General features: G+C 48.6%; 2 protein-coding genes and 1 pseudogene across 2 annotated transcripts in view; all 3 read right to left on the reverse strand.

Annotated features, from left to right (window-relative positions):
• Nucleotides 1-27,842, reverse strand: part of RpL29 (ribosomal protein L29) — a 505,950-nt gene that overhangs the window by 77,970 nt on the left and 400,138 nt on the right. The gene's annotated exons all lie outside the window — the stretch shown is intronic.
• Nucleotides 1,994-27,447, reverse strand: LOC144107086 (uncharacterized). The gene is made up of 3 exons (XM_077640068.1): nucleotides 27,255-27,447; nucleotides 3,699-3,782; nucleotides 1,994-3,074 (listed from the first exon to the last, which is right to left on the reverse strand). The coding sequence occupies exons 1-3, from the start codon at nucleotides 27,335-27,337 to the stop codon at nucleotides 2,795-2,797; spliced, it is 447 nt and encodes a 148-aa protein (XP_077496194.1). The 5' UTR covers nucleotides 27,338-27,447; the 3' UTR covers nucleotides 1,994-2,794.
• Nucleotides 9,722-9,864, reverse strand: LOC144108954 (U2 spliceosomal RNA; annotated as a pseudogene).

The following is a 27,842-nucleotide window of genomic DNA, read 5'->3' on the forward strand; positions in this document are numbered from 1 at the left end:
GATGCCACAAATAACAGCGGATAAGACGATGTTGATATTGGTCTCGCATACCTGGCAACTCAGATGACCGTCAACCATATCGCCGACAAGTTCGACGTCGCCGAGTCATCTGCAGAGGTGTGCCTAAATCGGCTGCTGGAATTCCTCTTCAGTATCTTGGCGGAGATAGTTTGATGGCCCACGCCAGCCGAGCGCGAACGAAGTAAGGAACAATTTCGAGCTCTGGCGACCGCGAAGAGCGGCAGGCAAGGATTGATTACCTAGCTAACGTGATCGGGTGCATCGAAGGGTTCCATATCGAAATTCCGAAGCCTGCGAAGCCTGAGCAGTCGTACTAGAACCGGAAGAATTAAGTACCATTCTGTAGTCCTGCAGGGCATCTGCAATGAAAACAAGAAGTTAATTGATGTTTTTGCCGGTTTCCCGGGTTCCGCGCATGATTCGCGCAAGCGCTGCAGAACAGCTTCGTTTGCGAAGAGGCGTCGGAAAAGTGCGAAGGTAATTTCGTATGTATATTTAATTGCCTTAATATTTAACATCGAAGCACAAAACATGCATGATCAGGATGGTTCTTGATCGCAGCATGTTTGCAGCATATTTGCAGCATGTTTGGTAGCTAGTCGCACTTTTTAATTCAACAATGAAAAATCGTAACTGCATGCAGTTCGAAAAGTAATTAAAAAGCTGGTTTAAACGCCATGGAATTGGCTTCCATTTCTTCCAGTTCACATTTTCTGATGTGTTGGTCAAGCATTACTGCCGCACATTTTTCGTTTTCAATTAAATTTAAATTAAATCCTGAAAGTATACATATGTTAAAATATGCATGCTGTGCCATTTGTTGAGCTGGTTTCTCGTCATATGCTGCAATATTTCTGAAAAAGGAGCTGTAATGTCTGCAGCTATGCGGTCAGTGCACAATTTTAGGGCTTCTGCTATACTGGCACAACCAATAACGTGCAGGTGGATACCTTAACTTGGTGACTCAGCCTACCCCCTGCAGCCATGGCTGCAGGGGGTAGGCTGAGTCACCAAGTTAAGGTATCCACCTGCACGTTATTGGTTGTGCCAGTATAGCAGAAGCCCTTACCCCCTGCAGCCATGGCTGCAGCTAGCCCCTTGCAAGTGTCCAAGCAAGAGCTACGAGGAGGATTTCAACAGTGTCCACAGTCAGCAGCGGGTCATTGTAGAAGAGGCGTTTGGCCTTCTGAAGAACCGTTTTAGGCGGATTTTGTATGTAAATTCACGATCTGTTAAACAAATTGTCTTATTATTGGCTCCTGTGTCTTGCACAACATGTGCACAAAATCCAATGATGATGCTGAAAATGATGAATTGCCCAGTCAAGGGCTGGATGGGAGTAATGTTGAAGAAGGTGGTGACATTTCATCTTGCTCAAGCAAGTTTCGGGATGACATAGCACAGTCTCTGTAAAATGCTTTATTTATTTCGCTGCATTGTTTGTTGATATACAGTAGTGGCAAAAAGTTTTGTCAGTGCTTGTTCCCTCAATGACAGGTTTTATTCGCATAAGTAGTACTCATTTACAGTAGTTCACATTATTTGTACGTAGTGCTTGTATACACGTGACATGACGATTAGCTTTCGCTCAGAAAGTTCTTTGTAGCTTGTTTCTGGCAGGTACAGAATACGCACACATATGCAATTCTCCACATTATATTTGTACATCATGTTTGTCAATATAGACGACATGACATCTGTAACTGTTGCTTGTAAAGTTCTTGGTGGCCTGTTTGTACGTATGGCTAGGTACACAGCACATACTCATTTGCAATTCTCTGCATTGTTTGTAAATAGTGTTTGTAAATAATATACATGACAACCAGTTCTAGTTCGTAAAGTTCTTCGTGGCTTGTTTGTACACTTATAGGTTGTTTACACAGCGTATACTCGTTTGCAATTCATCATAGTGTTTTTACATAATGTTTGCACTCAGTATTTGTACACAGTGTTTGTATATACGTGTGACATGATGACTAGCTTTCAGTAAGAAAGTTGTCCTTGCTAGCTTGTTTGTGCACTGCCAGGTAATTGTTGCAGGTTGTTCACGTAACACATACTCCTTTGTAGTGATGGATGTTAGGAGAAACTGGAATTAAAATGGCTTCGAATCATTCCAGTTGTGTTGTGTTTATTTGAACTGACACTCAAGTCGTCACTGAAAGATGTTGCATGCAAGAGGCTATTCCTATCTTGGAGGCCATGATGCAGTTAGTCTAAAACAGCCGTGGTAGTAACGGCAGAAACAGACGATGGCAGTGATTACAAAAGGTAAAAAAAAAATCAGAGGGTACTTCCGGCTGCTTACGTGCTAAGAAGGAGAAAGTATTAGTGTGCCATCATGAGCGGTCTACCTCGACACAGGTTGTGCGCTGAGAATTAAATTAAACAGGGGCGGTACCCTTAAGCTCCAGTAGCATAATTTCCCAGTATGGCGTCTCACTGCCTTAAGCATTCAGTTACTGATCACAGCGTTCTGGGTGGAAATCCCAGGATCGAATAGAAATACCCATCCATGTTCATTGCAAACAGGTCAGAAGTTTCTGGGCGCCAAATCGTGGTGTGTATTAATTTGTTCACAGGTGTACAAGTTTCTTTCATCACAGTTTGTGTTGTCATGCCAAATAGGTAAACTTTATAATGTAACCTAAAATGATGTATCTGATGTGGAACACATAAGTAAACATGTAAGTAAGGTAAACAATACAGAACACAGTTGTAAAGGAAGTGGAGCTTTGCATTATGAAATAAAGATATAGAACAAATATTGACACTATATGTTGCCATTGGCTATGCTGTCCTTAGTGGCTCTGGCTGTTTTTTCGACAGCACACACAAGTCTCTCTAGCAAGGCAAGCTTTTCCCTCCGTACTTCCATTTTCTCGTGGTGCCTCTGGTGTCTGCTTTCATCAAGTTTTGCTGCTATTGCAGCAAAGCTCACTTTAACTGTGTCTGCCAGGCGCTGGGTCCGTTTCTTTGCCGGGGGTTGCCCGCCCTCATTGCTTGGTGCCTGCTGGCTGCTACTTGGTCCCGGTAGGGGATCCTCGTCCAAACTAGGGACCGTGAAGGACAAAAATGCTATTCTCCACAAGAATTCAGTACATAACACTGGTCGCAGTACATCTTTGTATTGTATACATCAGGAATCAAGCAAACGGTACAGCACAGGCTGAGCCAGTCATGTGTGTGCAGTTCATTGCTCCTGCTCATTGCAAACAAAAAAAAAACCTCCATATCACAGGGCTGTTCTTAGACTGAGCTGCATCTTTTGTTTCATACAGGCCAGTTATTCCCAGATTTCGGAGAGCACGTACTGCCTTCAGCACAGCACTGACTTACTCTGTGAGACTGGCCTGTCTATTTACTGTGATGTCCAGAGCCCTTTTAGTGAATTAATATGCTATGCGACAAAGAAGGAAAACTATAGTTTTGTGGAAAATTTATTTGCAGTGGTGTGCGGAGCCTGTGTGACATTTTATTCCCTGTCCTAAGCCAGCACTATGTTCTTTACAGTGAGGCACTATTAACAGCTCTGGTTATTAAGCACAGTGAATTCTTTGCAACGATTCCGCCTCATACTTTTTGTTCTTAAAAAGGTGGCGGTACTCTTTTTGTTTTTTGTTAATTGAAGAAGGCTATGGACACCACCGAAAAAAGTACAATAAATGGTGCCTTACTTTGAGCTTGACCTCGCTTGACCAGGCCCTGCCACAAAGCATGGCTGAATGTGGTGCTGCGGCTCAAGGATTTCAGCCAGCTCCCTGCATATGCCATAATCAAGAAACACAAGAATAAGCCATGCAATACATAACTTGCTATCAGTGCTTCATAAGTGGCATATTTGCCGTGAGTAGTTCAAAGTCTAATGTAAGTATGTGCATTTTGGCGGTAAAATTCAGCGCGAACGGACGAAGGACACAGAAAGAGGGCAAAACAAGCGCTGTCTCGCAACTAAGTTTTATGAAGAAGGCACGCAAAAATATATGCGTATACAGAAAAACGACATAGGTGCGATAGGTACGAAGTACACAGATAGCGACGAGTGCACTATCACCTCCAAAGTTCAAAAACACGAATGCACTACGTCACAGATAAAAAAAGGTGGTATATCAAGAGGCATCTAAAAAACCTATCTCATTTTCATATAACGCGACCGATGGAGTGCTGACACAGACATCTTTTTTCTTTTCGATGAAATATGCCTCCATTATCTCACGAGTGCGCCGGTCGCGATGCCAGTACAACACGGTGGTTTCTTTTTTTTAATCAGCTTTGCACACCTATTTACTTTTCTTGGTACACTCTGCACAGTGTTGAGCGATGCTTGAACGAACGGTGTCTGAAGAAAGCTTATCACGTTCCATGAGCCGAACGTTCAAGCATCGCCCGGTCTGTCCAATATACACTTCTTTGCAAGAGAGCGGTATCTCATAGACAACACCGCAAACACAACCTAAAAACGGGGAGCGGTGACGCACTGTGCACACGAACGGGCTGACGTTACGCCGCCTATCTAATCTGATTTTTGTCATGGCACAAAGGCGTTGCACTTTAAACGGTGCTGTGCACACGACAACCCCGAACCTCCTCCCAGCATTCCTAAGGTTGTGCGACATGCGATGGACATACGGAATTGCCACGATTTTCTTCTTTTTTCTTTGTTCTCCCTCCTCACCGTTCTTAGTGTTCCCGGAACGATCAGCCTTAACCGCGGGAAGGAGCTTCTCACACGCTCTTGAAATGACCGAGTCTGGAAACCCTGCGGCTGCAAGCCTTTGTACTTGAAAGAACACATCTTCTGGAACGCTATGCACACAAGACTTTGACGTGCGGAGCGTAAACACGAGAGAGCGATACTAATCTTAACCAGCTTTGAGTGCCCTGACGAAAAGTTCAGTATCGGCTTCTTGGACCTAGGCTTGTTCACCCAACACACATGCCCCTCCTTGAATCTGAGCCTGAGGTCGAGAAAATGGAGCGCGGCGTTCACTGGTACTTGTAATGTGAACTTAAGGCCCATGGCATTCTCTTCAAAAACCTTCGAGACGTCTACAGTACGCCTCGCCTCTCCATCCTTTTCAACCAGTACAGGGAAATCATCCACATACCTCCAAATCCGTAATGCCAGACCATTAAGGTTACGGGATATGGCCTCATCCACTTTTCCAAGGAAGATGTTGCTGAGAACCGGAGCTACACGGGACCCAATGCATACGCCCTGTTTCTGAAGGAAGATTTCATCTCGCCATCCTACAAACGTCGTATTTAGGTAGAAAGACAGCAGCTCCAAAAAACTCTCAACGGAAATCCCACTTCTACCTATGAATTGCACTTCGTCGTTTTGTTGGGTGATACACTCCTTTACTGCAACCATGAGTTTGTCATGGGGAAGGACGCAGTACAAATCCTCTACATCGATACTGAACCCCAAAACACGTTCCTGCGTTGCTATCCAGAAAGTGCTGCACAACTGTTCCAGAGTTCCGGACCTCAAAAGGGTCGGCAACTGTTAACTGGTCAAGTTGCTTTTGCAAAAATCCGGACACAGCGTGTTGCCAGGTGTTACGCTCGGAAATTATGGTGCGAAAAGGGATGTCCGGTTTATGCGTCTTGGCAGCAAAAAACACCTCTAGTAGCGACAGTTTAGCCTTTTTTACACCGGTGGCGTGCTAACTCTGGAACTCTCCCGCCGCGGTGGGCCGCTGCCTTGCGCAGCCCCAGCCTCGGTGACCAACTCTGGGCCGTCCAGCAGGCCCGCGAGGCGACGGCGAGGCAACACCTCGACGTCCCCACGTGGGAAACCTAAGGCCCCGTCGGCGAAAGCTCTGCAGGACTTTTAAATAATGTTGTTACCAACCAGGTAAAGATACTGGCGTGGCACAACAAAGGAGTCATTAATATTTCAAGGTCTGATCGGATGTTAGTATGGGAACACTGTTAGCTCATTGTACAGAAGTTCAGTGGCGCTCACATTATCAGTCAGCTCAGTCAGCAAAAGCAGGTTACTACCCGTTGACGAGGCTGGACACACTATGGCACTTAGAAAGAAGACCGCATACATTACAGAAAGAACCCAACATCAAGATTCCTTTGAACTGAGTTCTCGTAAGAGTCCTTCATTATATAGCTGTTTCAGGACATTACACTTAACACAATGAAATGATAATTGGACAACAAAAAAGAAACCAGTTTGTTTTGAGTGTGCAGACACACCTTGAGCACTGATGATGCCTGTTTGTGGCAACTATATTTGTTTGAAATGTGTTGCAAGAAGTACTGAGCTGGCTTTTAAAATTAGTTACAAGTGTTACTAAAGCGGAATAGTTAAGCTTGCGCCGGAGCAGAAATTTACAGGCTCAATTTAGAGGCCGGTTCGTTGAAAGCAAGACTGGTTCATAGAGTGGCTCCGAGCAGGGCCACTTTTATAACGCCTAGTATATAAATTTATTGTAACACGGAAAACTGATCCTTAACGGACCTTGTAACGGTTTCGTGAATTGTTTAATGGCTCTTCTTTTATGCATATCCTCCGAGCGCACTGCAGGCAGCGGTTACCACCAATTTTTCGGAAGAAAGCTTAAAACGTATGCTCACGTTCGCGCCGACAGCGTGGAAACACAGTGCAGAGAACAAAAGTTAGTGATATCTCGCACCTGACTTGGTAGCGTCGACTCGCGCGCCTCGCAAAACTCATCGCTTGCATGTGCAGAATTTGCTAAGCGATCGGCGGCTGCACGCGAACCACTGGTATCTCAAACAAGCAGTGGCATCCCAGCATTTGTAGCGCGGTGCAGGCTGAAGGGTGCAAGATTTGTGCACCGACGAGACTATCCATGCTGCACATTCGTTCTACCGATTATCCAACAGGGGCGAACAGCACCGATTAGGTCAGCGGACACGGGTCACAGAACTACACGAGGCATTGGCTACACATGACATACCGTTTTCGCCGTTTTAGCCACTCTTATCTTCCACGATGCATTCGCTGCGTTTGATACAGATGCAGAAAGGTGAATCCTGAGACGTGGGAAGAGTCCGTCCGTTATCAATCCATCCGTCCAGCTATTCGTCTTCGTATTCCGCGAACGTTTCATTCTGCGAGATTACTAGCGTCTTAACAAGGTGATGGTTCGGGCTAGTGGGTATGCGTTATGATCCATAGCGCAGCAACAAAACAGGGGACAAACACAAGTGCTAAACTTCCACTACGGCTTTATTTGGTGTACACAGAACTTATACATGAAGTGAAGAAAGATACCAGTCAAATTAGACAAGATACCTTGTGAACAAAGCTTAAAAATCAGATGCAATACATTTCACCGGTTGGCATACTGCTCCGAGTCTAAAAATGCCATATCTTTCTTTGTCAGCGACAATGACGGACTGCTGACGCAGCTTTCAGGTCCAGCACTTTCGATTGCGGCAGCCTCGATAATTTCCCTTGTTAATCTATCCGAATTTCTGCCAGTCACCTCGCATTCTTTAAAACCAGGCTTGCAGTTATGAGCATACCCGCCGCGGTGGCTCAGTGGTTAGGGCGCTCGACTACTGATCCGGAGTTCCCGGGTTCGAACCCGTCCGGGGCGGCTGCGTTTTTATGGAGGAAAAACGATAAGGCGCCCGTGTGCTGTGCGATGTCAGTGCAGGTTAAAGATCCCCAGGTGGTCGAAATTATTCCGGAGCCCTCCACTACGGCACCTCATCTTCTTTTCTTCTTTCACTCCCTCCTTTATCCCTTCCCTGACGGCGCGGTTCAGGTGTCCAACGATATATGAGACAGATATTGCGCCATTTCCTTTCCCCAAAAACCAATTATAGTTATGAGCACGACAGTGCCGTGCCAAATTGCGTTTGTGTAGCGCTTGTGTTTGTCCCCTGTTTTGTTTCTGCGCTATGGATCATAACGCATACTAGCGTCTGTGTCTGTCTGTTGCTGCCAGGAAGAAAGAAAAGGAAAGTGCACAGGCCTGCTCACTGGCTCAAGCCAAGCCACAATCGCTACCACGTGCAGATAGAAGGAGAGTTGAAAGATGGGATAAAAAGACAGGATAGTAAAGACGCGCTAAAGACAATGCCGATCCCGGAGGCAGTGCAATACCGGGTAAACCGGTGGCGGCAGTGAAGCATCCTTCAAACTCTCCGCCACATTTCCAAAAATAAGTCCAACTTGGACCCGTAACAGATACTCTACGGGGTCCGGACTTTCGCTGATTACTAGCGTAGGTAATTAAAGTATGCACGAAGAAAAGAAATAATCAGTTTCTTAATTGCGCAGTCACATTGGCTTATTTCTCTTACTTAACCAGTTGCGTATGGCCCAGCACGCCGTTCATATTCAACGCACTAGCAATTTCTCTACCTAAAAGTAGCAACATTGGTGTAATATCTCGATGCTCTGTATTACACCATAAACGAACATCTTTTTATAAAAAAAAGGCTGTTATTAGTCAGTTTAAACTTAAAGCAAAATGTAAAGGCCGGAAATGCATTTTATAACTAAATAAATTGCTATATATTTTGCAGTTTGATAGAACAAACCTAACAAGATATGTTGCGCACCTGGAACAAAATGTTGCGTCCTTTTAGTAAATCAGGTTTGCGGCTGCGCCTCAGTCTTCAGGTTCTTCCTTTCGGGGAATCCTCAGCATATTGGGTATTGAATTTTTGGGAGGCCCTACGGGGCTTCATTTTCAAACCAAAAATCAGAATTATTTTTTTGCATACATACATACATACATACATACATACATACATACATACATACACCTGTCATCGTGGGAATCATTTATGTGATGGGTGGAGCGGCCGACGAAATGCGCGGCGGGATTTCTTAGCTTCGAAGCGGATGCTTTCTTTACCTGGCTATGTTGGTAAGGTCGTGCCTGGAGCCACGCGAAGGTAATATTCATACCGAAACCCAACAGAACACCTCAACATCTTCGCTCGATTTCGCTAACCTCATGCCTCGGAAAGGCAATCGCCTCCGGGCATGCCCTCCACTACGGCACCTATTTCTTCCTTTCTTTTTCACTCCCTTCGCTTACAGCGCGGTTCAGGTGTCCAACAATATATGAGAGATACTGAGCGATTTCCTTTCCCAAAAACCAATTATTATTATTATTATTATCCCAGCATTCTATGATCCAAGAGACTGGACTCACGTCCTTAGTATGCCTGCCCGCTCCAAGGACCTGTACGTCAACAAGCCAGGAAACCGCAGCGTCTGCAAGCAGTGCCGCTGTATCACCTGCTGCAGGCCCTGACAAGTCGCACCTGCAAGCAACGCGCGCAGCTGCGCAGCGTTCGCGGCAGCAGCCGCCGCTCCCGGCTGCTGACTACAAGATCATCTTCAGGTCTCGAGGCGGGCTGCAGCTGGACCTGCTTGCGCCCCGACTACTACGAGAAACCATCCTCCGAGCGGCGTCCCAGCTTCAAGAACCAACGCGTACCCAAATCAGGGTTCACCCAGTCAGCACGTGCACAGTAAGCACGCCCCTACAAGCTGACGCACTCGCGCTGGTTCGCGTGGCATAGATACAGCCCCAAGCCAAGGATAGATAGATAGATAGTTGCCAGGAAGAAAGAAAAGGAAAGTGCATAGGCCTGCTCACTGGCTCAAGGCGAGCCACAATCGCTACCACGTGCAGATAGCAGGAGAGTTGAAAGATCGGATAGAGAGACAGGATAGTAAAGACGCGCTAAATACAAGGCCGATCCCGGAGGTAGTGCAATACCGGGCCAACCGGTGGCGGGAGTGAAGCATCCTTCAAACTCTCCGCCACGTTTTCAAAAATAAGTCCAATTGGACCCGTAACAGATACTCTACGGGGTCCGGACATTTATCCAAGCCAAGGACTTCGCAGTCGCAGCTTACATAGCGCCACCGGACGGAGCGGTACGCGGAGTCATCTCCAATGCGTACTGGAATGAGACCCCGACAGCTCTCCTCCAGGACCTCATCACCGGCAACCCGGAGACCCCCATCGTGGACGCCCGCCGAATGGGGGCCACGTCGGCTGACGTCGGGTAAAAGAGTCCAACCCTGTATTGGTGGGCAGTCAAACTGTCTACAGTAGCATTTCCTTGGCTGGAAATGCAAGCTACAAAGTGCAGAATAATTTGATGTTGTGCTTGGCTGCCAGTTTTTTCCTCTAATTACTTTGAGCCGTCTTTCCCGAAGCTCTAAGTCGCCAGGAATTTCATGGAACGAAACGCCGGGCTTCTTGTTTCGTTGACTGGACATGCAAAACGGAACGCAACAGCAACGCATTTTCGCTCGCTACTCCCGCCAGCAACTGCAGTCATCGACGCGTACCTTGTTAAACGGTAACAATAAACACACCACAGTAATAATATAAGAAACAGCGCACCAGAAGGCATACTTTTTGCTGCAACGGCAGTCACAAGAAAATTCTTTGCTGCCTGCGTGTCGTCATCTAGAGGGTCATCTGACAGCGCCGCCATACGGCGGACGCGTGCTCTACGGCGGGCGGAAAAAACCCCTGACGCTTCAGGCATGTTCTTCAGGAGGCACTGGACGCTATAGCGACGGCGCGCACACACAAAAAAACTTCAAATGAGTATACGGCCCCTTTCGCTTTGGCGCGCCGTTAGTACGCCAGTCGTTCTCGCGTGCAGATGCCGTGTTCGTGTGCTAATGCCGTGGTGCTTAATTGCGCGTTGTGTGGGCGTGTGACACCATGTTAAAGCCGTCTGTGCCATCGCATAGTGCAGTTTCAACGTTCAGACAACATGTAGAGTCAAAGAGAAGCAAAGAAAGGCGACCAGTGCCGAGGAGCCGTCAGTGCTTTCCGCAGTGATCTCGAATTTTTTTTTTTGTTCAGAGCAGGGGTCTTAATACGCTGTCCGCCGACCTTTATGCAGGCCGTCCAAATTTCATCTTTTTTTTCCGAAAGCTGGCTTAAACGAGTTTTTTACGCATTAATTTTTTTAAGCGAAAAGCATTTCGAGCCGTCAGCGGGGCTGCAAGTTTGACCTTGAATGTAGCTGGAGGTCACGCGAGGATATTACGCGTCTCTGATATCTCGGTGTACACCCGAATCGCGACGGAATAATAATAATAATAATTGGTTTTTGGGGAAAGGAAATGGCGCAGTATTTGTCTTATATATCGTTGGACACCTGAACCGCGCCGTAAGGGATGGGATAAAGGAGGGAACGAAAGAAGAAATGAAGAAGAGGTGCCGTAGTGGAGGGCTCCGGAATAATTTCGACCACCTGGGGATCTTTAACGTGCACTGACATCGCACAGCACACGGGCGCTTTAGCGTTTTTCCTCCATAAAAACGCAGCCGCCGCGGTCGGGTTTGAACCCGGGAACTCCGGATCAGTAGTCGAGCGCCCTAACCACTGATCCACCGCGGCGGGTCGACGGAAGGGAAGGCAAGGGATATGAAGTTGGTTTTAAGGAAAGGAAATGACGCCTATCTCACATATTTTGGTGGACACCCGAACCGCGCGGCAAGGGAAGAAAAATGAAAGCTGCTTTTAAGAAAAGGAAACGCCTTACGCCATTTCCTCTCCCCAAATAAGCAATTTCTTTTTCAATTTGGCTTTATGAAATTATCTGCAGGGTTTACACGTCGTCTGGAAGCGAATTAAGCTATATATCTCCGCATACAACGAGCAATAATACAGTTGTAAATATCAGCAAAGCTATATTAAATATATACTGCCTTGTGTGAGCGCCTTTAATGTCGTTTCGAAGAAAGCAAGGTGTTTAACAAATAATAAAAAAATGCCTACTACCTGGTGTGTGTCAATATGACTATCTATGGAAAATTTTACTGGCCGCGGTGGCTCATTGGCTAGGGCGCTCGGCTACTGAACCGGGGTAGCCGGTTCGAACCCGACAGCAGCGGCCGCATTTCGATGGAGGCGAAACGCTATAAGGCGCCCGTGTGCTGTGCGATGTCAGTGCACGTTAAAAATCCACAGGTGGTAGAAATTATTCGGGAGCCCTCCACTACGGCACCTCTTTCTTCTTTCACTCCCTCCTTTATCCCTTCCCTTACGGCGCGGTTCAGGTGTCCAACGATATATGAGACAGATACTGCGCCATTTCCTTTCCACCAAAAACCAATGATTATTATTAAAATGCTTCTAGCTGGAAACAGCACATGGGCCGTTGGCCGAGGCCTCCAGACAACTGAAGTTGCCTCGGACTCGTACAAGGTTGTCCTCCCTCGACTACTTACCGGTAATGTTGTCAACACCGTCTTTCTGCATGCTGCCCATACCGTGCTCCCGACTTCCGAGACGTGCTTGCGCAGTTTGTGGACCTCCGTGAGATTCTGTGTATTGGACAGTACCAAATGAGTTAGGTTTGGATGGTTACCTGCGAGAGCAGTTCCTCAATACAGAAGCTTATTGAACAAGTAGAGTTCCACGTCAAAGGTTCTAAAATGTATCGTGTTTGACCCGGACACCAAAAACGTGAAGCTTCAGCTTCTTTGGCTCCCGGGCTATATGGAGCACCGGAGGATTGTGGAAGCTGTGGAGCCTTTTGGAACTGTACAAACTATCGAGCGTGAGCAGTGGCGGTGCTCCGGAATGGAGCATATAGACAGAGTGTCAGCAAGTAAAATTCTTCACACGGTCAACGTTTTCGGGGTGCAAGCTTGAGTTGTGATCCCAGGCAGGCCTCCGCTGCGTCTTCGTTGCAACCGTGTGGGCCATGTACGGCGTCAGTGTCGTACGCTTCGATGCACCCAGTGCCGAGGGTTTGGGAGCAGAGTAGACAATTGTGTTATGAGTTATGCTGACAGGTTACGCCAAGGCAACTGGGCACATGAGGATGGAGGGGTGTCAGAGCACATTATAGATGTGTCGGATGTTGTGGAAGCGTCGGGTGTACTGAGTCATGAGCTCCAGACAGAAGATGGACCAAAGGCTTCTGCACCGAATAACGGCAAGGGTCCACCTGCAAGTACGGACAAACACGAATCCCCGTCTCCACACCCAAAGCCACCGGACCCGGGTCTGCCCGGATCTGCTACTTTGAGTCCTGTGCTTGCTGCTCAGGAGCCACCTGTCACCCAACGATCACGAGAGCGGAACGCCCCGGCTGTAGAGTCACTGGAGGCGCTTCAGCCAGTGAATGCGCCACATGCCTTCTGTGCCGGCGATGCCCCTTCATCGCCGGAGTGCAGCAGTGTGTCGCCTGAAGTGTCAGCTTCTTCTATTGTGTTCGGTGCCCCGTCGGCTGTCAGCGTGGTTGCGAGTGAAGTGGCCCACTCGGCTTCATGGGCCGAAGCCTTGGCTGTCTCAGAAGAGGCGATGGACAACCGCGCACCTTTCAAACGTCCTGCAGATGATGAGGTGTGTGTCGATGGCGATGTGCAGAAGGCACCTGGTAAGGTGGCATTGGGTGTGGTGGCATCACCCTTGAAACGCAGAACGATGTCTGCCCTTCAGGCCGCTGATTTGCAGGCAGGCCGCCCCAGTACAGAGGATGGCCTTCAATAAGACAAGCACCAAAAATGGCGGGCGTCACAGCATTTCAGGTCGCTGCCCTTAACAATAGGGGTTTGCGTAATCGTCGAAGGCAACATCAGTTACGGCATCTTTTAAGCAAATGGGGTGTGAGTGTGGCAGCCAACCAGGAAACCAAGCTGTCCTCTGAATTGGAGACTGGAGCTGCTGTCGAGCCTTTTTTTAAACCAGAATTCAACGTTATCGTTAGTCACTCGAGATGCATATCAGGTGGGAGCATGCTATTCCTGGCGAACACTCTGAAGATTACTGCCGTGTCGTATAGCACAGATGATGACGAGCGACTTATGTGCTGTGACCTCGCAATTTCGGGTGTACAGTGGCGAATTAGTTTATGCCTCTGTAAAGCAGAGTGATAGAAGGCTATTTTTCCTGTCATTAGTAGACCATTTGTCCACGGATCGTAAAATTATGCTGTTGGGTGATTTAAATTGTGTTTGTAGGGATGAAGACCGAGCAGTGCCAAGTAAGCGATATGACCCTAGTGCTGCTTTACTCACTGATTTGACATGCGAATACAACCTGGTGGATGTTGGGCAAGATAAGGGACATAAAATCCATTTCGCTCATTCTGAGAGCTCCTCTAGTGCTCGGCTTGACAAGGTTTACGTTTCAGCAGACATGCTATCTAATGTTTTTGGTTTTCTGGGTGCGGCCCCTATTCTTCAGTGATCACTGCATTGTGTCTCTTCAGATAGGGAGGTACAGTCGGCGCATACTCCATCCTCGGTGGGAGCTGTGGAAGCTGAATAGCTGCCTGCTCTAAGAAGAAATCTTCAAACGTGCTGTATCTACTTGCTTGAAGGACACGTGGTCACGCGGTGACCTCTTAGTTTTGAAAAAAATGGGATTTATTTAAACAAGAAACAATAAAACATTGCCATTGAAGCCTCAACAAGAATCGCGTTTTTGAAGAGTCATCACCTTGGAGAGCTCGGCCGTACTTTAGTAGAGCTACATGAGTTAGAGGCTTAGCCTAAGTGCCTATGTAGAAGATATCACTGCCGTAAAAGCAGAGCTTCAACAGTTTGAAACCGAAAGATACAAAGGGGCCTTGATATCTAGGACCCGCAGATTTCTGGATGAGCAACCATCTCATCGGGCCCTGAGCGATGAAAGGCGGACTGCTCTAGCTAAAGAAATACTGGAAATTCAGTATGGTGGTTGCACATACAGCGATGGTCCTGGTAATATTGAGGCTTTATTTGTCTATTATCAGAAGTTGTTTGGTGACTGTGCGGGCACAAACGTGACATCAGATTATAGTCACTTATTCGAAGCCTTGCCCCGACTTGACGATGAGTAGCGTGCTGTAGTGGAGGGGCCTATCACTTTGGACGAAATTAAATCTGCCATTTCTGACATGACGGCTCAGAAATCTTCTAAGCCAGATGGCATTACTAGCGAGGTCTATAAAACATTTTCCACTTGCCTAGCGCCTGTCTTGATGGAGGTTTTCCAGGCTTCTTACGATGTTGGTTTTTTGCCTCCAACTTTCTATTCTGGGCATACTATATTAATTCCAAATAGTACAGATAGAAATCGCTTGAAAACAGTTGAGGGATATCGTCCAATTTCCCTCTGTAATGTAGATTACAAGCTTTTTGCAAAGGTTCTTTGCAATCGTCTGCAGCTAGTTGTCGCTCACTTAATAGGCACGCATCAGGTCTGCGGTATCAGAGGCCGCAGCTTCCAAACCCACATTCATATTGCACGTTTAGTAGTGGAGACAGTATCAGATGAGATCGGATAAGTAGCTCTAATTCAGATTTACCTTGCCAAGGCCTTCGATAAAGTTCGTCATGATTTCTTGTTTGCGGCCTTAGAGCATGCAAATATTAAGATGTTTTGCTTAGGGGCATAAGACTGTGCCATAAGGAGTCCTATACAAGGCTAATTGTTGACAAAGAGCTAACCAAACCCATTCCATTGAAATTATCTTTTCGCCAAGGCTGTCCCTTATCGCTTTTGTTTTTTGGCCTATATCTTGAACCCCTTTGCCTCAGTATTATTAACTGGATATTTATCCGCGGTTTCTCCTTGGGCGCAGTGTGAAATTAAGATTTTAGCCTATGCAGATGATGTCGCCCTTTTTTGTTCTGAGAGAAAGAGTGTGCTTGAGGCATTGCATTTTACTGAACAGTTTTGCGAGGTATCAGATGCGGCTCTTCATCTAGATAAATCCAAGGGGTTTTCGTTGGGCCTTTGGGGTACAACGCCAAGTCATTATGGTGGCATAAGCTGGGACTGCGGGCCCCTTCACTACCTAGGGGTTCCTCTTCACCAAATTCGCAACAGTGGCGCCTACTGGAATTCTCAGATAGTTTCCATGAGGCGACAAACCCAGGCTTGGATGGGTAGGGAACTATCAGTGTTTGCTCGTACTCGAGTCTGTAACATTTTTTTTATTTGCAAAACTTGCCTATGTGCTTCAGGTTCTCCACTGTGCGAGGAAGAAAGTGCAGGTGATGCACAGAATATTTGGTGCATTCGCATGACATTCCCAATGGGAACCCATGCGTCGCTATAACCTATTTATTTCTCTAGAGTCTGGTGGAATCGGCCTTATTCACTTATTCGTGCATCAGCTTGTCTCGCGTTTTTTTTTCTTTTTCAAATCTTCAAACCACCCTTTTTTAGTAGCCGTGCTTGTTAGGCGTCTCAGTGCTCATTTGCCTTTCCTATTCGCACCGAAGGCATACACTCGTAAGGGGCCTTTATGGGGATTCCTTAAGGAAGTTGCCGACACCTTCGATTTCCTCACTGTGCGCTTTTCTTTAGGCTACCTGTATAGCCTCTCATGAAGGCAGATGACAGACACTTGCAGAGTATTTGTTCCCTGTACCGCTGTATCGGCAACCTTTTCTGGAGTTCCTTGACCCCACTGTTTTAAAACGTGTTAGGCGAATGTGCATTCCTTCTGCCGCGAAAACATTCTTTTTTAAGCTGCACACGTCAACGCTGCCTGTGAAGGCATGGCTCCATGCTAACGAGATGCTTTCCCCATGGACGGTGAATTGTCGGCCGTGCAATACACCAGAGGCAATTGAGCATTGTTTTGTTCTGTGCATTGATGCTGTCTTCTTCTGGGACTTTTTACAACGAACAAATAAGGACATTGACATCACACCCTACAGAATTCGTTTTTTGCCCGCGGAGAAAAAAACAGTGCTGTGCCATATGATCTATTTATGTTGCTGGAACTATTTTGTGCCTGGAAAAGCTGCTTGATGTACCGCCACGCCGAATCACCACGGTCGTCGAAATCTTTGTGTCGTGAACAATGCGCTTTGGTGCCGGGAGTATATGCTCCTGCAACAGCCGCCTAGCTGGCTCCCCTATCCGGATGCATGTGTGCCTCCCAGACTTTTGATGTCTTGGAAGGAGGGTTCATGCAGGCGTAAGGTGGCCTGGTGTTTTGTGGCGGAAGCGTGCTTAGGCTTTTATTTTCGGCACTATTTCCATGCAATAAAGAAAAAGGAGAGCCGTCGTGGCGGAGTGGTAGCGTCTCCGCCTGAAACGCCAATGGTCCTTGTTCGATTCCGAGCCTCGGCAGAGTTTTTTTTGTAGCGATAGCTACGTTACGGTAGCATTTCGAGCCTTCAGCGTGGCTGCGCCGCCACGCTGTCACGTGGTTGGTCACGTGATGCGGACGCGTGGTGCGGAGCAGCTGCCGGTGGCGCGGCGCCGTGGCTGGTCACGTGGATGGTTACCCACGTGACCAGCCACTTGGGCAGCGCTAGCTATCGCGTCACTCCAGGTTTAACCTGAGCTAAACCACCACCAATTTTTTTATTCAGTAGTGTGCGAGGGGGCGGGGGTGGGGGTGGGTTCAGTGGCTCCCAGAGGTGCCGCCAGCAAATACGTTGGTTAGCGGTTAAGCTCAGGCTCTTTTAAGGCGCACCGAGTGCGCCAGGCGCCGCCGGCCCTGCCAGAACGGTTCGGCTCCGCGGCGAGGCGCGCGTTGTGACGTCATGTGCCTCCTCGGAGCACCGCCACGGCGAAATCGCAAGTTTTACCCGGCGCCCGTGTGCTGTGCGATGTCAGTGCACGTTAAAGATCCCCAGGTGGTCGAAATTATTCCGGAGCCCTCCACTACGGCACCTATTCTTTCTTCTTTCACTCCCTCCTATATCCCTTCCCTTACGGCGCGGTTCAGGTGTCCAAAGATATATGAGACAGATACTGCGCCATTTCCTTCCCCCCCCCCCCAAAAAAAAACCAATTATTATTACCCGCCGTGGTGGGTCAATGGTTAGGGCGCTCGGCTACTGATCCGGAGTTCCCGGGTTCGAACCCGACCGCGGCGGCTGCGTTTTTATGGAGGCGAAACGCAAAGGCGCCCGTGTGCTGTGCGATGTCAGTGCACGTTAAAGATCCCCAGGTGGTCGAAATTATTCCGGAGCCCTCCACTACGGCACCTCTCTCTTCTTTCACTCCCTCCTTTATCCCTTTCCTTACGGCGCGGTTTAGGTGTCCAACGATATATGAGATACTGCGCCATTTCCTTTTCCCCAAAAACCAATTATTATTATTATGCCAGTAAAGCTTTCGCTTTAAAAGAGAAAGAGGCGGGCCTCTGCGCTCGTGCCGTGCCGAGAGTTCGTTGTTCAGTTCAGGGGTGCGGAGGTGGGAAAGGGAGAGATCGAGTTGCCCGGCGCCTCGCTCCTTGCCTGCTCTTGAAGGCGGCTGAAGGCCGCGTGAAGGTAACGCAGATTAGTCAGAGTTAGTTGAATTGGAAATTAAAATTGGTTTTTGGGGAAAGGAAATGGCGCAGTATCTGTCACACTTCGGCGGACACCTGAACTGCGCTGTAAGGGAAGGGATAAAGGAGGGAGTGAAAGAACAAAGGGAGAAAGAGGTGCCGCAGTGGAGGGCTCCGGAATAATATGAACCACCTGGAGATTTTTAACGCGCACTGACATCGCACAGCACAGCATGCGTTGACTGAAGCAGCAGACTTGTGCGTGGATTTGGCTTTGTCTCCAGCACAATCCGGAGTACCCGGGTTCGAACCCAACCGCGGCGGCCGTGTTTCGATGGAGGCGAAACGCAAAAGGCACCCCTGTGCTGTGCGGTGTCAGTACACGTTGAAGATATCCAGGACATTAGCCCCCACCCCTATCCTTGCTTACTATCGCTCCCCCTTTCAGAAATTTCCGTCTCCATGTCCTCTCCCTGTCCTTTTATTCCCACTAGTCGCAGTTGAAGTGCTTCAGGTTACGATGGCAGATGCCGCAGCTAGCAACATCTGTTGCTTTCATTCTTGTTTTATTATTAAACAGCCACTAACAACAACATAAAGATCCCCAGGTGGTCGAAATTACTCCGGAGCCCTCCACTGCGGTACCCCTTCCTTTCTTTCACTCCCTCCTTTATTACTTCCCTTTCGGCGCGGTTCAGGTGTCCGCCGATATGTGAGACAGATAGTGCGCCACTTCCTTTCCCCCAAAACCAATTTTCCATCCAGTTGTAACCAACACAGTGCTGTGCGCGTGTGTGATTTTATTCCTCTGAAATGAACTAATCACGCACACAACCTGGACACATTTCTTATTGTGTAGTTTGTACATATTACTTCTCCCCCTATCCTCTCTTCGTGTCCTCTCACTTCTTTCATTTCATTTTTCCATTCTGCCTGCTATCCTTTATTTCCGCTGCCACAGCTCCGGAGTTCCCGGGTTCGAACCCGACCGCGGCGGCTGCGTTTTTATGGAGGAAAAACGCTAAGGCGCCCGTGTGCTGTGCGATGTCAGTGCACGTTAAAGATCCCCAGGTGGTCGAAATTATTCCGGAGCCCTCCACTACGGACCTATTTGTTCCTCTCTTCTTTCGCTCCCTCCTTTATCCCTTCCCTTACGGCGCGGTTCAGGTGTCCAACGATATATGAGACAGATACTGCGCCATTTCCTTTCCACCAAAAACCAATTATTATTATTATTATGCCACAGCTCAGGTTCTTCTGTATCGATGGCAGATGCCGGGGCTAGCAAAAATCTTTTCCTTCCTTTTTACTATTATTTTAATCAAACCACTACCACCACCACCTGCACGTGAACCACTGGTATCTCAAACAAGCAGTGGCATCCCAGCATTTGTAGCGCGGTGCAGGCTGAAGGGTGCAAGATTTGTGCACCGACGAGACTATCCATGCTGCACCTTCGTTCTACCGATTATCCAACAGGGGCGAACAGCACCGATTAGGTCAGCGGACACGGGTCACAGAACTACACGAGGCATTGGCTACACACGACATACCGTTTTCGCCGTTTTAGCCACTCTTATCTTCCACGATGCATTCGCTGCGTTTGATACAGTTGCAGAGAGGTAAATCGCGAGACGTTGGAAGAGTCCGTCCGTTATCAATCCATCCGTCCAGCTGTTTGTGTTCGTTTTCCGCCAGCGTTTCATTCCGCCAGATTACTAGCGTAGGTAATTAAAGTATGCACGAGGAAAAGAAATAATCAGTTTTCTGCATAGTCGTATTGTCTTCTTTCTCTTGTTTAACCAGCTATTAAAGATGGCGCTGCGTATCGCCCAGCACGCCGTGCATATTCAATACGCTAGCAATCTCTCTATCAGGAGTAGCTACATTGGTGTAAGATCCCCCAGGTTCTGTATTACACCATAAACGAACATCTTTTTGTAAAAAAGGGGTGATTATTATTAAGTTGAAACTTAAAGCAAAATGTAAAGCCTGGAGATGCATTTTATAACTAAATAAATTGCTAAATATTTTGCAGTTTGAGAGAGCAAACCTAACAAGATGTACTGCCCACCTGGAACAATATGTTGCGTCCTTTTAGTAAATCAGGTTTGCGACTTAGCCGCAGTCTTAGGTTCGTCCTTCCGGGGGCGCCTCCGCATCGAGAATCGTATTAAATTTTTGGGAGGCCCTACGGGGCTTCATTTTCAAACCAAAAATCAGAATTCATCAGTTGGCATACATACATACTGTATTGTGCGTTTTTATCGTGAAGACTTTCAAAAGTTTCCCCGCCTCAACCGCTGGCTCATTTGCGATGAAACTGCACACAGAGCTTGCGTATTATGGTAACTTTTGAACCGTAGCAAGTTTGACAACGGTACTTACTTAGTTGAGCAGTGCATGATACGAAAACATAATCGTGTACGTAGAGATCGGCAACCAAAACCCGCAGACGACGCTTTTTCGCTGAAGGGCGGCAGTGGCGCCATCTGTTTGCGGTAGCGCAAAGCGTCACGACAAGGCCGTCGAGGAGAGCGTTGCAAGGAGCGCGGGCCCTTTGAATATGCCGTTCCTGTCGTTTCGTCTGCTTCTACTGAAGCGCTTACAACATTTTCGACTAATTAAGCGGAAAAATATCAAAACAAATGATTTAACGAGGCTTTACCTTTTAAAGAAATATTGTTTGCAATGCTCGCCTCGGCGGCCTTGTCGTGACGGTTTCCACTGCCCAAACCGATGGCGCCACTGCCGCCCTTCAGCGAAAAAGCGTCGTCTGCGGGGTTTGGTTGCCGATCTCTACGTAGACGATTACGTTTTCGCATCATGCACGGCTCAACTAAGTAAGCACCGTTGTGAAACTTGCTACGATACAAAAGTTACCATAATACGCATGCTCTGTGTGCAGTTTCACGGCAAATGAGCCAGCGGTTGAGGCGGGGAAATTTTTTAAAGTGTTCACGATAAAAACGCACAACACTGTACATACATCTCTCGCCGTGGGAAGGGAGAACGCTGGAGATAGGATTGAGCGGACGCAGCTTGTCTGCGCTCCGTGGATTTCTCGTCCTGTGCGCGCAAGATCCATTCGCAGTTCCACATTTTCGTACGGATCAGACGTATAACGTCGAGGACTACTCGTGGATACGCTTTGATCCCAAGAAGTGACTTTCTTGGCATTATGCGGGACTTTAAAGCCCAAGCGAAAACGTGGGATCGCTAAGCCTCGCAAGCACTTCGGCACCGGGCCCGGCGTCCGTTGCCGCGTTCGGCCTGACCAGCGAGCAGCTACTCCGCTACGGCTTCGACGATGGATGTGGACCACACCCATGGCTACGACCCCGAGTCTGGAGGATTCGGAAGTGTTCCGAGCAGCAGCAAACAAGGCGAGGGGAACTTTGATAATTCACAGCCAGAACCTGGATGGAAGACGATATACCTCAGGGCAGGACAGCGTGCACAAGGGCACTGGGCTCCGAAGACATACGATGACGACCCGAAGTCACCAGCAGCGGATCCCACGAGCCGCAAAAGGCCCCCGAGACTGCCTGACCTCGACAAGTATGAATTTAAAGTGATTATCAAGCCGAAAGACCGTTTGGACCTAAAAATGTGGGGTGGGAGTGTACACCCACTTAACGTCGCATTCGAAAACGCGTTACGTGGCAAGACGCTACGCGCCAAACCTTACATAAGAGTTATCGAAGAGCAAAACATCATCATCGCGGCAACTTCCCATGTCGAAGACGCCACAGTACTTGCGAAGATCGATCACATCAACCTAGACGGGAAAAAGTACTACCTCAATGCCTACGTGAGAACACCGCAAGACTCATGCAAAGGGGTGGTGCACGGGATTGACCCCAACGCATCAGACAGAGACCTAGAGAAAGACTTTTCCTCAGAAACCCACGAAATATTAGGCGTCCGAAGGCTCGGCAGATCCCACTCAGCGGTGATACTGTTCAGTGGATACAAAGTCCCTTTCTTTGTTACGTACGGGTGGATCGAGCGAAAATGTTTTCTTTATAGGAAAACTAGACCGTTTTGCGTACTGTGCGGCAGGGAAGGACATAGACCGGACGTCTGCCCCAGCCCAGCTGAATCGAAATGTGACTCGTGCGGCAAGCTGAATCCCGGGGAAGCTCACGATTGCACCCCAACTTGTGCGGCATGCCAGGGAAATCACCACACCTACTCAAGGCAATGCAAAGCAAAGTTTCTGGATCCCATCAATAAGCCTAGGAAACATCAACATTTCGATGATCAGGAAGAGAAACCGACAACCAGTGGCACCAGCAAGAGCTACGCGGCAGCTGTACGCACCAGCCGAAAAGAGCAGTTCGACAAGAAGGAATCCAGAAGAGCGGCCTCCAATTCTACGTCCAGGTCCAGGTCAAGATCTAAGTCTAGTCAACGTCGCAACTCGTCAGGCCGATCCGGAACGGAAGAGTCAAGACATCATAAAGAGCAGGGGACCACCAGGTCGGTCTCCTTTGCACCTAAGGCGGATCCACCGGCACAGGAGACGCCACGCACCCGAGAACGCGGACCGTCTTCTGAGAAGCAAGAAGACTCAAGACACATCGTAAAGGTGGGCTATGCTGGGTTGCCTCCATCCCTCCCCGGAAACGCGATATCTAAGGAGTTTAACGACCTGAAAGCAGAAATTATTCAGCTAAAAAAACAGAACGAGGCGTTGCGAGCTGAACTTAAATTGGTCAGGCTGCAGTCACAAACAACTCACGACAAAACACCCGAAGCCCGGCCAAACTCACAGTCAGTTTATGAGCGCGTCATTGCAGAGCTGAGGGCTGACAGAGAGGAGCAGAATAAAAAGTTCCTACAAGTTATTCAGATGGTCAAAAACGAGCTCGCAAACGAGTCCGCCAACACTAGGAAATACATAAACTCTGCCATTGCCACAGTCCGAGACGAATTCAAATCGAAACTCAACGAGTGCAACTTCAGAAATAGGAAATCCAAATATGCCGACAGGCACCCCCTTCCAGAAGAGGACGAATAAGGACCATGGCACATAGGGGACAGGAAACAATTATTTGGCAATGGAATTGTCGGAGCTTTAAAAAGAAAAAAGCAAGCCTTCAATTTTTCATCGACACGTCGGAGGCGCCACCTGCTGTAATAGTACTTCAAGAAGCAAATACGGTCATCAGCATGAAGAGGTACAAAACTTTCCAAGACGAGCATAGCCTAGGAATACTTGTTCACAAGGAGTTTACCGCAACGCTGCAAGAACCGCTAACCGAAAATATCGAACATGCTTACATTGAAATTCTTCCCAAACACAGGGGAAAACGCAGCTTGCACATACTGAACGTGTACAGTCGCCCCAGGGACTCAAGTCGTCAGATAGCCACGCTATTTAATAATTTTATCAAGAGGGCAGGTAAGGACACCCTCGTCATAGCCGGTGATTTCAATGCGCCCCACCAAGCATGGGGATATCACTTTAACAGCCCGAAAGGCAGGAGGATCCTTGAGATCGCTAACAGAGAAGGGCTCACAATCTTAACGGATCCCCTGCATCCCACCAGAGCGGGTAATAGCGTCAGCAGAGACACCTGTCCCGATCTCACGCTTGTGAAAAACTGCCTGCAGTCCACCTGGTCTAACACTGGCGAGTCCCTGGGCAGTGATCACTTCATCATATCCTGCACTGTTCAGGGAGTTAAATGTCGGAAACCATTTGACAAGGCTAAGATTGTGAACTGGGACAAGTGGAGAGAGGAACTCGCACGTCTCCCGGACGAAGATATCACAGATATTGAGGCATGGACAGCGCTGCAGATGAAAACCGTCGCCAGGCATTCTGCGACAGTGAACACCACGGAGGAAACTCCGGCAGTTGACCCGCACCTGTTACACCTGTGGGAAGCCAGGAGATCTCTGACAAGGAGGTGGAAAAGGCAAAAGTTAAATCGCAAGCTGAAGACCAAGATTGCAGAACTCACCAAAGAAGCGGATGACTACGCACATAACCTCGCTAACCAAAACTGGCTCAAGCTGTGTGATGAGCTCAACGGTAAAATGGGCACGGCTAAAGCATGGGGACTCCTCAGATCCCTTATCGAGCCGAACTCAAACCGGAAAGAGCAAACAGACACGCTCTGTAACGCCTTGCACAGCTATAAAGGGGACAACGAAGCCCTCATTGGAGAACTTGCACGGAAATTCCTCGATCTGGGATCCTCGTACCCTCTCTCTGCGTACACCGGTGCACCCAATGAAGAGATGGACCAAGACGTAACGGTTGAGGAACTGAGGGCGGAGCTTGACGTCATGCGCAAGAACACCGCTCCTGGACCGGACCAGATAAACACCAAGATGCTCTTTAATATGGATGACATCTCTTTAAGAAAATTAGTGAAATACTTCAACACGCAGTGCTGGCACAAGGGCCAGATCCCCGACTCCTGGAAATTGGCTTTAGTGCGATTTATTCCCAAGCCCAATAAGCCATGCGATATTGATAATTTACGACCGATCTCTCTGACGTCGTGTCTGGGTAAACTGTTCGAGAGGGTCGTGAACGCCCGACTGAAGCGACTCCTGAGGAAGACTGATATCCTCCCTGACACGCTGCACGGGTTTAGAGAAAAGCTGTCCACACAGGATATTCTCCTCCGTATCAGAGAGGATATTCTGGACAACCCCGGTAGATGTCAGGTCAAGGCCATCCTTGCGCTCGATTTAAAAGGGGCATTTGACAATGTCAACCACCAGGGAATACTGGATGAGCTTAACAGCGTCAACTGTGGTGACCGCACATATAATTACGTGAGGGACTTTCTCTCCAATAGAAAAGCGTCAATAAGTATTGGTGATCGGACCTCCTCTCCGTTCAATCTAGGTTCCAAGGGCACTCCGCAGGGAGCGGTCTTGTCTCCGCTTCTCTTCAACCTGGCCATGCGTGGGCTACCAGAGAAGCTAGACCGCATCCAAGGCATTGAGCACGCTATATACGCCGACGACATTACGATCTGGTGTTGCAGCGGTAATGAAGGGGAAATTCAAGGCCGGCTTCAGGAAGCAGCGAATGTCGTGTGCCAGCATGCGGCGAGGTATGGGTTAACGTGCTCTCCCGAGAAATCAGAGTTACTCCTGATCGACCGTGGCAAGAGGCAGAATACGGGGCTTTTGCCGTCCACTCCCTCTGTCGCCATTACGGTCCAGGGTATGAGCATTCCGATCAAGAAAGAGATCAAGATCCTGGGAGCCATCATACCCAGCGGCAACAGTAACACCACTACAATCAGACAGCTCCAAGCCTATTCCGAACAAGTCTCTAGAATGCTACGCCGGGTAATCAAGAAAAGAAATGGGCTAAGAGAGGAGGCCCTAAGATTAGTTCAGGCTTTCATTCTCTCTAAACTAACATACGCCACCCCGTACTTACGGCTTAGCAAAAAGGAAAAAGACCAACTAGATGTTATTATTCGAAAGGCAGTTAAGACGGCGCTGGGACTCCCTTTATGCACATCCACTAAGCGCTTACTACAGCTGGGGATCCATAACACCATCGACGAACTAATAGAGGCCCACCGTGTAAATCAAATTGTCAGGCTCTCAACATCTAAGCCTGGCAGGAAAATATTACAGAAGCTGAGAATCAGTCCACCCCGGGAAGTCGCTGACAAGATCGACATGCCCATGCAGATGAGATCACACATTACGACTCACCCCATACCAAAACGCATGGATGAGGAATACAACAGAGGACGGAGACTAGCCAGAGCTAGACACCTCTCTAAGCGCTGGGATGGAAACAAGGACACGGTCTACGTCGATGCGGCTGGACCCGCTAACGGAGTCGCGGCAATTGCAGCAGTTTCACCCCGGGGAGATATCATTGCAAGCAGCCTTATCCAAGCGGTGGATACCACATCGGCTGAAGAAGCAGCTATCGCACTAGCGATATCAAAGAACAGCGAGGCAACGGTTATGTCCGACTCACAAGCAGCGGTACGCAATTACCTCAGAGGCCGCGTTGGCGCTCCGTGTTGGGAAATTTTGGAAAGGTCTAATCCTTCCAACATCCAGATCTTCTGGACGCCAGGGCACCTCTCAACGACGGGCAATGAGGCGGCCAACACAGCTGCTCGAGCTCTCCTCCTCCGAGCATCTGGCACGCAGCCTCTCTCTGACATAGTTGACAACCCCTCACCCTTACTAAGCTACGCAGAAATTACGGAGTACTATAAGATCACAAGAAGGGAATATCCTCTTCCTCACAAAACCCTAAGTAAATATGAAGAGCACATAATCAGGCGACTACAAACTAATACTCTGCCCAATCCTTACCTAATGAGTAAATGGTACCCAGAAACCTACAATTCGTCCTGCCCCTTCTGTGGAGCAGTTGGCACACTCTTTCACGCGGTTTGGAAATGTCACGAAAACCCAGACTTGGACAGCAATCCCGATCCGACTCATGAGCGCCGGGAGGCAACCCTTCATAGCCACAGCCCACTCGACCAGAAATTGCTGGTTGAGAGGGGCCGGATTATGATGGCGACCAATGGGTTCTCGTACTGAACCCACCCAGTTTTTGTGCTCTGAATAAATGTTTTTCCTCCTCCTCCTCGCCGTGGGAATCGTTATGTGATGGGTGGAGCGGCCGACGAAACGCGCGGCGTGATTTCTGAGTTTCGAAGCGGATGCTTTCTTTACCTGGTTATGTTGGTAAGGTCGTGCCCGCAGCCCTGGAGCCACGCGAACGTAATATTCATGCCCAAACCCAACAAAACACTTCAAAACCTTCGCCCGATATCACTAACCTCGTGCCTCGGAAAGGCAATCGCCTCCCGGCATCCTGCCATCCACTACGGTACCTATTTCTTCCTTTCTTTTTTCACTCCCTTCTTTATCCCTTCCCTTACAGCGCGGTTCAGGTGTCCAACGATATATGAGACAGATACTGCGCCATTTCCTTTAAAAAAAACCAATTATTATTATCCAAGCATCCTATGACCCATGGGACTGGACTCACGTTCTTCGTGTGCCTGTCCGCTTCATGGACCTCTGTACGTCAACAAGCCAGGAAACCGCAGCGTCTGCAAGCGGTGCTGCCATCTCACCTGCTGCATGCCCTGACAAGTCGCACCTGCAAGCAACGCGCGCAGCTGCGCAGCGTTCGCGGCAGCAGCCGCCGCTCCCGGCTGCTGACTAGATCATCTTCAGGTCTCGAGGCAGGCTGCAGCTGGACCTGCTTCCGCCCCGACTACTACGAGAAACCATCCTCCGAGCGGCGTCCCAGCTTCAAGAACCAACGCGTACCCAAATCAGGGTTCACCCAGTCAACAACACCTGCACTGTAAGCACGCCCCTACAAGATGCACTCGCTCTTGTTTGCGTAACATTGATGCAGCACCAAGCCAAGGACTTCGCAGGCGCAGCTTACATAGCGCCACCGGACGGAGCGGTACGCGGAGTCATCTCCAATGCGTACTGGAATGAGACCCCGACAGCTCTCCTCCAGGACCTCATCACCGGCAACCCGGAAGCCCCCATCGCGGACGCCCGCCGAATAGGTTCACGCGTTCCATTTTAGTCACTTTTCGTGCTGGACCTGTGCCAC

Source organism: Amblyomma americanum, chromosome 10 (assembly GCF_052857255.1).
Source record: "Amblyomma americanum isolate KBUSLIRL-KWMA chromosome 10, ASM5285725v1, whole genome shotgun sequence".
NCBI lineage: Eukaryota > Metazoa > Arthropoda > Arachnida > Ixodida > Ixodidae > Amblyomma > Amblyomma americanum.